The sequence below is a fragment of the Neoarius graeffei genome, chromosome 1 (genome assembly GCF_027579695.1).
Source record: "Neoarius graeffei isolate fNeoGra1 chromosome 1, fNeoGra1.pri, whole genome shotgun sequence".
Classification (NCBI taxonomy): domain Eukaryota; kingdom Metazoa; phylum Chordata; class Actinopteri; order Siluriformes; family Ariidae; genus Neoarius; species Neoarius graeffei.
The window spans coordinates 106,384,308-106,400,850 of NC_083569.1; the positions used below are offsets into that span (position 1 = coordinate 106,384,308).

General features: G+C 44.0%; 1 protein-coding gene across 1 annotated transcript; it reads left to right on the plus strand.

Moving 5' to 3' along the window:
• Positions 1-4,571: 4,571 nt before the first annotated feature.
• Positions 4,572-10,919, plus strand: LOC132885779 (V(D)J recombination-activating protein 1-like). The gene is given in 5 exon segments (XM_060920320.1): positions 4,572-4,748; positions 6,227-6,393; positions 6,517-6,670; positions 7,771-7,965; positions 10,833-10,919. Coding segments are annotated over 5 exon segments (780 nt in total).
• The last annotated feature ends 5,624 nt before the right edge of the window (positions 10,920-16,543 follow it).

Consider the following 16,543-nt stretch of genomic DNA (forward strand, 5'->3'; position numbering starts at 1 on the left):
TGTTTGTGCAGGTGTTCACTGCTTCAGATGGGTTAAATGCAGAGGATGAATTTCACTGTGCTTGAATGTGCATGTGACAAATAAAGGCTTCTTCTTTTTTTTCTTCTAAAACAAAGTAAGGGTCAACAACAGGAAAACAAACAGGAGAAAACACAAACTCACAAACAGGCTTAATCACTGGGTTAGAACAAAATGTCAACTCAAGACTGAGCAGAGAACTCAGGAAAATGGGGGGGGGGGGCCTTAAATAGGCACATTAATCAGGCTCAGGTGAACACAATACATAGATAATTAGATGAAACAAATGATACTGAGGACCCCACATGGCCAAAAAAGGAAGTCACAAAGTCATGACAGGAATCCCCTCCCTACGAATGTCTCCTGACATTCTTTTTGGGGCAATCAGGATGTCTGGTGGAAGTCTTTGATGAGATCTGGGTCCAGAATGTCTCGGGCTGGGACCCAGGACCGCTCCTCTGGGGGTCTAGGGAGTGGTGGGGGTCTGGTTGCAGGAGCCAGTGAGCTGATGGTAACAGGTTGTAGATGGGAGATGTGGAAGGTGAGATTAATATGCATGGCCCAGGGAAGTTGAAGATGATAGGAGACCGAATTAAATCTCTTCAAGTCTTTGAAGGGTCCCATGAATTATGGAGCCAGCCAGACTCTTTGTCCAGGATGTAATGATGGAGCAGGTCTGTGACAGCGGTTGGACTAGAGCTGGTATTGTCATGCAGACCTTTGAAGAGCTGACCAGACCTTATGCCAGACACGCCTGCACCGCTGGACAAAGCTCTGGGCTGAAGGCACCCAAATGTCTGGCTCTTGGTCTGGGAACAGTGGAGGTTGAAACCCAAACTGGCACTCAAAGGGTGAGAGACAGGTAAAAGAGCAACACAGGGTGTTATGAGCATATTCCGCCTAGATGACATACCTGCTCCAGGATGAAGGGTAAGTGGAGGCCAGGCATCGAAGGGTGGTCTTCAGGTCTTGGTTAAACCTCTCCATCTGTCAATTAGATTCTAGGTGGAAGCCAGAAGAGAGGTTGACAGTGGCCTCAGTCAGCTTGCAGAAGGCCTTCCAGAACTGTGATATGAATTGGGGCTCGCAATCAGAAACTACACCCAGAGGAAGACCAAAGATTCTGAATAAACAAACAATCTCAGCAGTCTCATGAGCAGAGGGGAGTTTGGGTAAAGGAACAAAATGGCAGGCCTTGGAAAAATGGTCCACAATAATCAAAATGACAGTATTACCTTGGGAGGAGGGGAGACCTGTAATGAGGTCCATGAAGATGTGGGACCAGGGTCATTTGGGTATAGGTAAGGGGTGAAGTAGAGCTGGGCAATAAATCAATTTTATCGATTAATTCGAATTTACAGTTAAGGACGATGTGTTTTTATGAAAATCGGTTTTCTCTCAGTTTTAACTTCCACCACCGATGCTTCCCTCTGCGCATGTGCAGAACGGATCGGGCAGCAGGGACGGATCGGGCACTGACACTATACCCCTCCTCCCGTGCTCTTGCCATAGACACACACAAACAACATGGCAGCAACTGGGGGGAAAGCCGCAACTTGTGCCCAAGAAAGGAGTAACTTCCTCCGTGATGTGGAATTGGTTCGGTTTTGTGGCGTCGGACGCAGACCAAACAAGTCCTCATTGTAAGGTGTGTTTGAAAATGGTTGCTTCCAAAGGAAGCAGCATGATGAATTTATTTCAACACCTTAAACAGAAGCATGCAGCAGAGCGGGAGAAGTGCTGCTCCCAGTGGAATGAAAACAGCTGCAGTACGAGCACACCATCCAAAGTAAAGCAAGCAACCGTCCCGGACATGTTTTTGAACTGTGTGCTTTATGATAAGAAAGGGGCACAGTGGAAGGCAATCACAGATGCTATCGTGACATTATCTCATCTACAAGCTTGTTTTTTGGCTTCTTTTTGGTTTCTGGTTGCACTTTAACCCCAAAGGGGAAATTTAAGTGAAAACACAATAAAGGTAAAACTTGTTTTGAACCATTTCTTTGTCATCTGAAGTTTGATTTTTATTGGGGGGAAAAAATCTATTAAAATCGGATTTTTTGTGAAAAAATCGATGATTTTTTTTTAGGCCATATTGCCCAGCTCTAGGGTGCAGGAGACCATGGGGGAGGGTGTGGGGAATCTTGTTTTGAGTACAAACAGGGCAAGCAGCAACAAAGGACTTGACACTGCCATTCATCCCAGGCCACCAGAACTGCCTCTTCACAAACTCTAATGTCCTGCTTGTGCTGGGACGGTTTGTCAGCCATGAGGAATGCCCCCATTGTAGGACCTGGGAGTGCACTGAGGTTGGGACAAAGAGTCACATGAAGGCCCATTACCAGGATCTGGTTCCCTCTGCTGGGCTTGTTGCACCACTGTCTCGATTCCCCAGCGAACAGGAGCCACAATCTTGGAATCAGGAAGAATGGTCACCAGTGTGTTCTTGCAGTCAGAGTTTTGAAAAAACCTGGACAGAGCGTCTGGTTTCTGATTCTTAGAGCCAGGGTGAGAACACAAAATCAAACCAATTAAAGAAAAGGGCCTACCTTGCCTGCCGAGGGTTGAGACGTTTGGCAAATGTTTGTGCTCTGTCCACACCAGGAACAGATGCCGGGCCCCTTCAAGCCAATGGCACCTGTGAAACTTAGAGCAGGTGGGTGGAGCACAGAAGTACAGCAGGCCAGAATTGAGTTTCCAAAAACTCTTTATTGTGAAACTTTTCAGCGTTACATTCTCCCAGACACTCAGACACGCACACACACACATCAGTCGTCTGGTTGGGGAGAGAGCTCCAGTCCTCCACTCTCTCCCTCCTTATATAGGGTGCGGTCACTGGGGAAGACACACAAACACAGGTTAATTGACATCAGGTGCAATGATTCTGCCACTTACCTTCCCTGACTCCGCCCTCTGGTCACAGACCAATGCTTGACCATGCCCCCGCTGCCACAGCACCACTCTTCCAAGGCCAGTTTGATTGCCAGGAGTTTTCTATCACCCACATCATAATTTCTCTCAGCAGGAGACAAGCAGGAGGAGAAGAAGGCGCAAGGATGGAGCTTGCCATCTGCAGGACGCTGGGAGAAAACTGCATCCACTGCCACATCCGAGGCATCTACTTCAACGAGAAAAGGGAGGGAAGGGTCAGGTAAGTTAAGTTAAGGATAGAGGCTGAAGTAAATCTCATCTTAAGATCTTGAAAGGCCTTCTCAGCCTCCAGAGACCAGATGATGGGACAAGACTGCTTCTTGGTTAGGTTAGACAGTGATGCTGCTACTGAGCTGAAATTTCTAATGAATTTCCAATACAAATTTGTGAAACCAAGGAAGCATTGAACCTCCTTGATAGAGGTGGGCTGAGGCCAGTCACAGATCACTTGAGTCTTCTTGAGGTCCATGCAAAGGTTCCCCATGGACAAGATAAACCCCAAAAGGGAAACCTTGGAAACATGAAATCCGCACTTCTCTGGCTTCATGAAAAGATGGTTGTCAAGAAGGCACTGGAGAACGGCTCTGACATGATGAACATGCTCATGAAGGGACTTCGAGAATACCAGAATATCATCCAGATAGACAAAGATGGACCAGTTAAATATATCTCTTGGGACGTTGTTGATGAGAGCCTGGAAAACAGCTGGGGCATTAGATACCCCAAATGGCATAACCAAGTACTCATAATGCCCTGTCAGTGTGTTGAAAGCAGTCTTCCACTCATATCCCTCCCGGATCTGGACCAGGTGGCAGGCATTGTGAAGGTCTAATTTGGTGAAGATTGTCACTCCCTGAAGCAACTCAAAGGCTGAAGACATAAGGGGTAAAGGATAACAGTTTCTCATGGTGATCTTGTTCAGCCCACAGTAGTCAATACAGGGTCGAAGACTGCCATATTTTTTTCCAATGAAAAAGAACCCTGCTCCGGTGGGAGAGGATGAAGGATGGAAGATTCTGGGATCTAGGAAGTCCCTGATATACTCCGCCATAGCTTTGGTCTCAGCAGGGGAGAGAAAGAAGATTCTACCATGTGGAGGAAAAGTTCCTGGAAGGAGATCAATGGCACAATCATAAGGCCTGTGAGGAGGCAGTGATGTGGCTCTTTTTTTTTTTTTACTGAAAACTTCATTCAGGTCATGGCACTCGGAAGGGACTCATGACAACTTGAGAGGACGAGGAGACTCATGGATAGGGGCAGAGACTCTAGAGAGGAGACAAGTGGCTTGGCAAGTGGGCCCCCACTCGACCACAGTTCCTGAAGACCAATTGATGTGGGGACTACGGTAAGACAACCAGATGAAATCAAGCACTATGGGGAACTTGGGAGACTGAATAAGATTAAATTGGATCTTTTCATGATGGCTTCCATCTCTGGACGTGCAGTAGTGCAGTCAATAGTACCTTCTCCCATGGGTCTTCCATCAAGGGCGGTCACAGTGAGAGGGTGGCACAGGTTGGTTACGGGAAGGTGAACGTCACTGGCTAGGGAGGATTCCATGAAGTGCACAGGAATGTACAAGGGCCTGTAGAGTGTGGTGTTGCTGGTGTCGCTGGGAAATCATGACCGGTAGCGGCAGAGTTATTAACCCTAGAGGCTGTGTTACAGGAGGGGCCCTGCTATACCCATATGACAGTGACCAGTCAAGAAGACTGATGATGATGGAAGTGATCAGTAAGAAAGGTGAAAGACTGGAGCTTGAAGGTAAGAGAGCACTGAAGGTAAGAGAGCGGTTGAAGGTAAGAAAACACTAAACCTTTAAGTGTCTCTTCAGAGGGACAACCGAAGAACCCTAAATGGTCTGGGGTTTTTTTGTTTGTTTGCTTGTTTTTTAAGAGTGTAGGATAGAATAGTGTTTGTTTTATTAACTGTTTTGCCAAAAATATTACAAATTTAATGGAAAAGACTGGATTTTTTGTTGTTTCTAGTGTTTCTAAAAGTTAACACTGAAATATTAACAATAATTACACACTTTTTCAGATTTTCATTGTGGTTACCAAATTCAAAGCAAAATCCTCAGGAAATTATTTACAGATGATCACTGTGCTATTAAGAAGTTAGTGGAACAACTTTGTGCATGCTTTAGGAGTTTATGAGTGTTACAGTATATCACTGGTTCTCAAAGTGGGAAACAGTGTTGCCAGATACTGCTGACGTTTTCCAGCCCAAAATATGTTTAAAACCTGCCAAAATGCACTTAAAACCTCCCAATTAGGTGGGAAACCGCCAATCTGGCAACACTGGTGGGAAATGCAGGGGTCCAGAATTAGAATCAGAATCAGAATTCCTTTATTGTACACAGAGTACAACGTAATTGGTTAAGCAGTCCTGACGGTGTACTGACAGCAAAACAAGAAGTACCAAGAGCAAAATATATAGGTATGTACATATTATATATATATATATATATATATATATATATATATATATATATATATATATATATATATATATATAGGCAACTGAGAATGCACAGTACAATTATGAGCAGCAGAGATGGACCTGAAATGTTTTCCAGAGGGCAGTGGTTTAAACAGATGAAATTCAGGGTGAGAAGGGTCTTTCAGTATGTTGGCTGCTCTGCTGAGACAGTGAGAGGAAAAAAATGTCCTCCAGGGAAGGCAGTGCACAGCTGGTGATCTTTTGTGATGTTGATGTCCCTCTGAAGGTGACAACTTTTTGTTTTAGCCAGCATTAGCTTTTTCAGCAGTTTGTGCTACAGTAGCTCTTCTGTGGGATTGGACCATATGGGCTAGGCTTCGTGCCCCATGAGTGACCCTTCAACACCCAGGACCCTGTCGCTGGTTCGTGGTTGTCCTTCCTTGGACCACTTTTGGAAGGTACTAACCACTGCAGACTGGGAACACCCCACAGGATGTGCCATTTTGGAGATGTTCAGACCCGGTCATCTAGCCATCACAATTTGGCTCTTGTTAAAGTCACTCAGATCCTTACACTTGCCCATTTTTCCTGCTTCCAACACATCAACTTCAAGAACTGACTGTTTTCTTGCTGCCTAATAATATATCCCACCTCTTTACAGGTGCCATTGTAATAAGATAATCAACTTTATTCACTTCACCTGTCAGTGGTCATAATGTTATGGCTGACTGGTGTATATATGAATCACACAGTACTAAAAGGAACATCAGAGTTGTTGGTCACTGAAAGAAATAATTAGTAGTTAATTAAAATACACGTCTGTGTTTCCTTTCAGCAGGCATCTGAATAAATGGGAAACTCATCAGAATTAAGCCTGGACTCAAGTAAAGCGTCTCCGAAAACAGATGTACATTCAGACATGGAGGAGGACTGCGACTATGACTGCCCCATCTGTCGGGAGGTTTTAAAAATGCCCATCCGCACCAAGAACTGCCAGCATGTGTGAGTGGAAACTCAAACCAAAACCAAAGGGCCCTGGTTTAAACTAGACCTCAATAGTTCTCAAAAGATAATTTTCATCAATGATACTAACTTAAGGTGTGTTTTTTTTTTTTCCGTCACCAGTTTCTGCCAGAGCTGTTTTAAGATGGCGGTGAGGAATCGGCACCTTCAGTGCCCACTGTGCCGGAGCCCCGTGCTTGAGGGAGTGCGCAGAGCAACAGACATCCAGAAAAGGATGAGACAGACGAAGGGCAAATGCAGAGCTTGTAGAAAAAAGGTCAACATCTTCTCCTATAGATATAAGAATGCATTTTATTTGAAACATCAAGATCTGATTGGACCATCGTAGACCATATTATGATTATTAAACCACAGAAATGTTCAATTCTGGATTCTGATTGGTCAGAAGATCTTGATTAATTGTCTATAACAGCAGCTCAGACAGTTACCTCAGGTTTGGATTCCCTGTCTAATCCAAATAACAAATGTTTAAGAAGTAAAAATGTGTCTAATCATTGACACGGTGAACTTTCCCTTAAGGAAATGTTTATGTCACATTTATGGAAGGAGTCTCCAGTGCCAGCGCTTTGTACCAGTCAGAAGTAAAGCTGTAACTTTGTGGTTTCTCAATAACGACGCATGCTGTGGGTTTTGTCTCTTGAACTTCAATAGAGAGGAAAAAAGAGGGTGTTGAGGGAATGAATGTTTATAGGTGTAATCATGAAGGCGAGAACAGAAACTTGTTTTGTGACGTTCCACAATAGGAACTGTAAATGGATAAATATCATAAAAATTAATCTTTTGCAACTTGCTGTGATTTAAGAGGAATAAAACCCTTCAGGATGTGCTGTTATTGGAAAATAATCAACTTTTTGGTGGTAACAGTGACTCCACTGCATCACACCACCCCATCGTTGATTATTTTCCGATAAAAGCCCTACACCAAGTGTTTCATTCCTTACTTGTTGTCGTTGCTTTTTAAGGTGACGTGGGAAAACACTGATTTTCTTGGTTTAAAATGTACTGGAAAAATATTTAATAAATGTGATGTGAGTTAATTAGTCAGGGAGAAAAGCAAGCCTCTGCTCTGTGCTGTATTTCATAAATCCTCCAGCAGGTGGTGGTGGTTCTCTGGTTGTACTGTATATACAGTAAACGTCATCACATCATGGGAAAGTCCTGTAGTTTCTCTCCAGTTGTTTCATTTCCACCAACCATAACATGAACATGTCCTCGCTCATTAGATGACATAAAGGTGACATTATGTCTAAGGAATTTGAAAAGACAAATTTGCGAGTTGTTGATCCAGGTTGCTTGATCAAACAAGTGTACATCAACACACACGTCCATGTTCACATTTTGCCTTTATCTTTACAGAGAGTTCTCAGCAAGATGAGGCTCCACTACAGATTCTGCAAGAAGTACATCGAGGAATTTGGTCCTATCAGTAAAGTTGCCATGCTGCTTCCTGTCCAAACTCCAAACTTACCAGAAAGCAACGTAGTTATCCACAACACCCCTGTTCCTACACCATCCAACAGGTTTGTGAACACTTTCAAACTCCATCACCATGTACTATATTGAACAGGGCTCTCCAATTAGTTTTCCCCAGGGGCCAAAGTATGCGAAGTGTGCCAAGCCAAGGGCCAAAATGTCTGGGATTTTTTTTCCATTGCACAAGTAAAAGTTGATTTATGTGCAGATGATGTTCTTGCTGCTGCTGCTGCTATTATTATTATTATTATTATTATTAGTAGTAGTAGTAGTAGTAGTAGTAGTAGTAGAAGTAATAGTAGTAGTAGTAGTAGTAGTAGTAGTAGTCGTCGTCATCATAGTAGTACTTTGTGGAAGTCATAATTTAGGCCTGGGCTTCTCAAAGGGTCCCACAAGAAAACAAGAAAGAAAAGCACTCTTGAAAAGAAAATCATTCCAAAGACAACCATTTAATAATTTAAATGTCCGTATATACATTTACAGAGCCACCAATACTGAAAAATAACAAACTTTACCCGGCCTTTCTGGTGACCTTGACCTTCACCTTGACCCGATGAACCCCAAAATTTAATCAGGTAATCTACGGACTTTTGCCCATCTACCCTGAAAATTTGAAGTCAATCGGTGCAACCGTCTCGATGCTAGATTGTTAACAGGCAGACACACAAAGAAACCGCACTGATTAGTAAGCAGGGCGAGGTACTCATCGCGGGCGAGGTAAAAATGCTGGCATGTAAACACCTTGTCATATCTGACTCAAGTCAAAAGCTTTTTAATTTACTGCACCCATTTAGAGGCCTAATAAAAAGAAGACAATGAGAAGAGAGCAGGAGTTCAAAAGTTCCCAGATGTGTGGAATATATTCTGATATTCCCAATAGCAAATATATATATATATATATATATATATATATATATATATATATATATATATACACACACACACACACACACACACAGTGGTGCTTGAAAGTTTGTGAACCCTTTAGAATTTCCTTTAGAATGGTCATTTATTTATTGAGGAAAATGATCCAATATTACATATCTGTGAGTGGCAAAAGTATGTGAACCTTTGCTTTCAGTATCTGGTGTGACCCCCTTGTGCAGCAATAACTGCAACTAAACGTTTCCAATAACTGTTGATCAGTCCTGCACACCGGCTTGGAGGAATTTTAGCCCATTCCTCCATACAGAACTGCTTCAACTCTGGGATGTTGGTGGGTTTCCTCACATGAACTGCTTGCTTCAGGTCCTTCCACAACATTTTGATTGGATTAAGGTCAGGATTTTGACTTGGCCACTCCAAAACATTAACTTTATTCTTCTTTAACCATTCTTTGGTAGAACGACTTGTGTGCTTAGGGTTGTTGTCTTGCTGCATGACCCACCTTCTCTTGAGATTCAGTTCATGGACAGATGTCCTGACATTTTCCTTTAGAATTCACTGGTATCATTCAGAATTCAATGTTCCATCAATGATAGCAAGCCGTCCTGGCCCAGATGCAGCAAAACAGGCCCAAATCATGATACTACCACCACCATGTTTCACAGACGGGATAAGGTTCTTATGCTGGAATGCAGTGTTTTCCTTTCTCCAAACATAACACTTCTCATTTAAACTAAAAAGTTATATTTTGGTCTCATCCATCCACAAAACATTTTTCCAATAGCCTTCTGGCTTGTCCACGTGATCTTTAGCAAACTGCAGACGAACAGCAATGTTCTTTTTGGAGAGCAGTGGCTTTCTCCTTGCAACCCTGCCATGCACACCATTGTTGTTCAGTGTTCTCCTGATGGTGGACTCATGAACATTAACATTAGCCAATGTGAGAGAGGCCTTCAGTTGCTTAGAAGTTACCCTGGGGTCCTTTGTGAACTTGCTGACTATTACACGCCTTGCTCTTGGAGTGATCTTTGTTGGTCGACCACTCCTGGGGAGGGTAACAATGGTCTTGAATTTCCTCCATTTGTACACAATCTGTCTGACTGTGGATTGGTGGAGTCCAAACTCTTTAGAGATGGTTTTGTAACTTTTTCCAGCCTTATGAGCATCAACAACGCTTTTTCTGAGGTCCTCAGAAATCTTCTTTATTTGTGCCATGATACACTTCCACAAACATGTGTTGTGAAGATCAGACTTTGATAGATCCCTGTTCTTTAAATAAAACAGGGTGCCCACTCACACCTGATTGTCATCCCATTGATTGAAAACACCTGACTCAAATTTCACCTTCAAATTAACTGCTAATCCTAGAGGTTCACATACTTTTGCCACTCACAGATATGTAATATTGGATCATTTTCCTCAATAAATAAATGACCAAGTACAATATTTTTGTCTCATTTGTTTAACTGGGTTCTCTTTATCTACTTTTAGGACTTGTGTGAAAATCTGATGATGTTTTAGGTTATATTTATGCAGAAATATAGAAAAATCTAAAGGGTTCACAAACCTTCAAGCACCACTGTATATATACACACTTAAGACATGTGCATTAGTGCCAGTGGGTCTGTGCAAGCCAGACATTTGGCTCTCCAGGCCAGATGTGGCCCACAGGCCGCCTATTGGGGTTCGGTGGTATAGGACTAATGGAAGACTGTGGCAGTGGGGGAGTAGTCAAGCGTTGATTTGTGAATGGAGGGCAGGACCAGGGAAGGTGAATGGCAAAGTTATCACACCAGTCTAGTGTCTAGGGTCTAGTGCCACCACCCGCCACCACTGGATCGTACAATCAAGCTGGCAGAGGACCATCTGGTGGCGGTTCCAGCGGCAGGTGGACATTCTGCCTTTTTGCCCTCTTTCTGTCTCTGCCCCTCCCTCACTGCCATTTGTTCCTGTCCCTGCACCATGGAAATGGCGGCCAACACCCCCCGCAGCCTGCTCACTGAGCCTGTGGTGTCCACCTCACTCCCTCTCCTAATGTGTCTGTGTCTCCTTCCCCTCAGGTGACTGATCCCCAGATCACCAGTGCAGAGTTGAAGCCTGGCTCGGTATGCTGCCGCTGCAGAGAGCCTGGGCATTTCCAGGACTAGTGCCATGCAATGGAGGTGGGGGCCATGGTCCAGATTCCTGATGTGCCAGAGACCACCCTCGACTGAGCCGGACCATATCGCATACTGGTGAGTATTCAAGGGAATACATATTGTGCATTGGTGGATTCAGGTTGTAATCAGACCTCCATCCACCAAAGCCTCATTCAAGGTGAGGCATTGGGGTGAGTATGATTGGTAAAGGTTTTATATGTGCACGGGGATGTTCATGAATATCTGCTCGTGTCCATTCACATCCAATTACAGGGAACAAAACATAGTGTAAAGGCAGTGGTTAGCCCACACCTCACCCATCCACTGATTTTGGGGACAGATTGGCTGGGGTTTAAGTTTCTAATGGAGCATGTAATAGTGCGCAGGTCCTGCAGTAGCACGTCATGGGGGATCCCCATGTAACATTATCTGGGGAAGCCGTCTCAGAACCATCCACATCAGCACTGCATCAGAACATCACAGAGAGAGGGGAGCGGCCCGCCCCTCCTCTCTCTCGGGGATTCCCTCAAGGATTTCCCCTTAGAACAAATGTGAGACTAGATTCTTCGTCATGCTTTTGACCAACTGAGAGCAGTCAATGGTCAGACGATCTAGCCAAACGGAACACTTTCCTACTCATACTTCACGATCATTAAAGATAGGTCATACTAAGTAACACAGGACACTCAAACCCTTGAGAAAGTAACCTAATCGTTAATCCCAAAGAGCCATAGGTAACTCATATTCCATGCAGCTCACTTTAACCCTATGGCTGGACACCGAGGTCAGGATAAGACACAAGCCTGAATAATGGCCCAGTTCTATTGGCCAGGGATTCGCGGGGGTGTCCGTAGGTGGTGTGCGGCATGTCGCAAATGCCAGCTGGTGAATCCAGCAGCCACTTCAAAAGTGCCATTGCACCTTCTTTCCCTGATTGAAACCCCCTTCAAAAGAATTGGTATGGATCTCATCAAACCATTAGATTGGTCTGCACGAGGGTATCGCTTTATTTTAGTCCTAGTAGACTATGCAACACAATCCCTAGAAGCAGTCCCTCTGTGCAAAATTTCCACATGCAATGTAGCAGAGGCACTGTTTAAAATTATCTCCCAAGTCAGGATTCCCACAGAAATCCTGACTGACCAAGGCACTACATTCATGTCATGCACACTTTGCGAACTCTATGAGTTATTGGGGGTTAAATACATCCACACCAGGGTTTATCACACAGACAGACAGCTTGGTTGAACAGTTTTACCAAACTCTAAAAAACTTGATTCGTAAGTTTGTAAGCAAAGACACATGTAATTGGGGTAAATGGTTCGAGCCCCTATTATTCACAGTATGAGAGATTCTGCAGGCCTCCACACAGTTTTCCCCATCCAAATTATTATCTGGGCATAAGCCTCGCAGCGTTTTGGATGTGCTGTGGGAAAATTGGGAGGAGGGACCCACGAACAGTAAAAACAAAATTCAATATGTTCTCAATATGCTCGCAAAGCTCCACACACTCAGTCACCTAACCCAGGAGAATTTGTTGACAGGTGCAATAACGTCAGCCCCGAACATATAACAGGGGTGCGCACCTTAGAGAATTCACACTGGGAGATAAAGTGCTTGTACAACCCCAATTCCAAAAAAGTTGGGACACTGTGCAAACTGTAAATAAAAACATAGTATGAAAATTTGCAAATCGTGGAAACCCTATATTTCATTGAAAATAGTACAAATATAACATCTCAAATGTTGAAACTGAAAAATTTTTATTGTTTTTTGAAAAATATATGCTCATTTTGAATTTGATGTCAGCAACACGTTTCAGAAAAGTTGGGACAGGGGTAACAAAAAACTGAAAAAGTTGTGTAATGTGAAAAAAAACAAACAACAACCTAATTTGGTTAATTGGCAACAGGTCAGTAACATGACTGGGTATAAAAAGAGCATCCCAGAGAGGCGGAGTCTCTCAGAAGTAAAAATGGGGAGGGGTTCACTGCTCTGAAAGCCTGCGTGGGCAAACAGTGCAACAATTTAAGAATAACATTCCTCAATGTAAAATTGCAAAGGATTTGGGGATCACATCATCTATGGTACATAATATCGTTAAAAGATTCAGAGAATCTGGAGAAATCTCTGTATGCAAGAGACAAGGCTGAAAACTGACATTGGATGCCTATGATCTTCAGGGCCTCAGGCGACACTGCATTAAAAGCAGACACGTGTCTGTAGTGGAAATCACTGCATGGGCTCAGGAACACTTCAGAAACCCATCGTCTGTGAAAACAGTTCATTACTGCATCCACAAATGCAAGTTAAAACCAAATATAAACAATATCCAGAAACATCGCCACCTTCTCTGGGCCCGAGCTCTTTTACGATGGACTGAGGCAAAATGGAAAATTGTCCCGAGGTTTGATGAATCAAAGGTAGAAATTCTTTTTAGAAATCATGGACACCATTTCCTCCAGGCTAAAGAGGAGAGGGACCATCCTGCTCGTTATCAGTGCACAGTTCAAAAGCCAGCACCTGTGATGATATGAGGGTGCATTAGTGCACATGACATGGGTAGCTTATACATCTGGGAAGACAGAATTAATGCTGAATGATCTATACATGTTTCAGAGCGATATGCTGCCATCCAGACAAAATCTTTTTCAGGGAAGGCCTTCCTTCTTTCAGCAAGACAATGCCGAACCGCTTTCTGCACATATTAAAACTGCATGGCTCCATAGTAAAAGAGTCCAGGTGCTAAACTGGCCTGCCTCCAGTCCAGACCTGTCTTCTATTTAAAACATTTGGTGCATTATGAAGCGCAAAATACGACATAGGAGACCCCAAACTGTTGGGCAACTGAAATTGTTTATCAGGCAAGAATGGGACAACATTTCTCTTTCAAAACTACAGCAATTGGTCTCTTCAGTTCCCAAACGTTTACAGAGTGTTGTTAAAAGTAGAGGTGATGCAACACAGTGGTAAACCTGCCTCTGTCCCAACTTTTCTGAAACGTGTTGCTGACATCAAATTCAAAATAAGCATATATTTTTTGAAAAACAGTAAAATTGGTCAGTTTCAACATTTGATATGTTGTCTTTGTACTATTTTCAAAGAAATATAAGGTTTCCATGATTTGCAAATTATCGCATTGCATTTTTATTTACAGTTTACAAAGCGTCCCAACTTTTTTTGGAACTAGGGTTGTATTATTACCCACTTCAAGCTCAAAATTGCTCGCCTCATAGTTTGTGAATCAGGGATGTCGACTATGAGGTGAAGCAAATTGATAGGGACAAGGTGCTACAGATATACCACCTTAGTCTACTAAAACACTGGAATGAGGGGGTCCCCATGGCATTGACTAGGTAGTTCCGGAGAGGGCAGAGCTGGGGCTGGAGGTAAACACGAAAATAACCACTCAAGCCACTCCAGTCCCCTGTGGAGACAACCTCTCCCCGGCCCAACTCATGGAGGTTGCCAGGTTCTCACCCCTCTGTGGCTGCACTCACCTCACAGAACACCACATTAAGAAGCCCCCAGGAGTGGTGGTGCACAGCCGCCCGTATCATTTACCCAAACACAAGAAAGTTGTGGTTTGGGACAAAGTCAAGGCCATGCTCGAAATGGGAATAATCAAGGAGTCACACAGTGATTGGAGCAGCCCTGTGGTCTTGGTTCTCAAGACCACCAGGTCGGTCCAGTCGTATATGGACTATAGATAGATCAATGTGATGTCTAAATTTGATGCATACCCAATACCTCGCATTGATGAGTCGTTCAATTGGTTAGGTGCTGCTCGCTTTTATTTGACACTGAATTTGACAAAGGGATTGGCAGATCCCCTTGACTCCTCTATCCTAAGAGAAAACGGCCTTTTCCACACCGTTTGGATAACATCAGTTCGTCACCCTTCCTTTCAGAGTATTCGGCGCTTCTGCAATGTTCCAGCGGCTCATGGACAAAATACTCTCTCTGCATGCCACCTATGCTGCTGCTGACTTACATGGTAAAATTATATATAGCAATGATTGGCGGTGCCACCTAAAACACCTCAAGGCCATCCTGGAGTTGCTGAGGCATGCAGGCCTCATGCCTAATCTTAAAAAGTGTGCAATTGGGTAGGTGGAAGTATGATGTCTCGGCTTCCACTTGGGTCATGGGCAGGTGTATCCCCAAATTGACAAGACTGCAGCAATTGGGGCTTGCCCAAGGCCCAAGACCAAAAAGGGGGTGAGACAGTTTCTTAGGCTGGCTGGTTACTATCACAGATTTATACCTAACTATTCAGACATCACTGACTGATCTCAGAAAAAAGGGAGCACCAGATCCAGTCCAGTGAATGGAGCAGTGCCAATAGGTGTTCACTAGGGTAAAGGCTGTACTATGTGGGGGACCACTTTTACACTCCCCTGACTTCTCTCTCCCTTTTATTTTGCAGACAGATGCATCAGACAGAGGGCTGGGGTACATTCTGTCCCAGGAGCTGGAGGGGGAGGAGCGTCCAGAGCATGTGTGTGTGTGTGTGTGTGCACGCACAAGTTAGAAACGTAACTTAAAGCTGAAAAGCACATGTGAAAATAAGAGACTGTATTCAGCATCATTACCCGTCTGTCTGTTTCAGTGTTCCACCCACCCTCAGGGACATACGAATACACATACACACACACACACACACGAGCGACATGGTGGTGTAGTGGTTAGCACTGTCACCTCACAGCAAGAAGGTCCTGGGTTCGAGCCCAGCGGCTGGCGAGGACCATTCCGTGTGGAGTTTGCATGCTGTCTGCGTGGGTTTCCTCCAGGTGCTCCAGTTTCCCCCACAGTCCAAAGACATGCAGGTTAGGTTAATTGGTGGCTCTAAATTGACCGTAGGTGCAAATGGTTGTTTGTCTCTGTGTTGGCCTTGCGATAACCTGGCGATTTGTCCAGGGTGTACCCCGCCTCTCGCCCATAGTCAGCTGGGATAGGCTCCAGCTTGCCTGCGACCCTGAAGAACAGAATATGCGGCTAGAGATGATGGATGGATGGATATATATTTTTACACACACAGTGTCTTGCAAAAGTATTCATTGCCCTTGGTGTTTGTCCTGCTTTGTCACATTACAAGCTGGAATTAAAATGGATTTTTGGAGGGTTAGCACCATTTGATTTACACAACATGCCTACCACTTTAAAGGTGAAAATTGTTCTTTTATTGTGACACAAACAATAATTAAGATGAAAAAACATAAATCTGGAGTGTGCATAGGTATTCACCCCCCAAAGTCAATACTTTGTAGCACCACCTTTTGCTGCAATTACAGCTGCAAGTCTCTTGGGGTATGTCTCTATTAGCTTAGCACATCTAGCCACTGGGATTTTTGCCCATCCCTCAAGGCAAAAATGCTCCAACTCCTTCAAGTTAGATGGGCTGCATTGGTGTACAGCAGTCTTCAAGTTATGCCACAGATTCTCAATTGGATTGAGGTCTGGGCTTTGATTAGGCCATTCCAAGACATTTCAATGTTTCCCTTTAAACCACTCCAGTGTAGCTTTAGCAGTATGGTTAGGGTCATTGTCCTGCTGGAACATGAACCTTTGTCCCAGTCTCAAACCTCTGGCTGACTCAAACAGGTTTTCCTCCAGAATTGCCCTGTATTTAG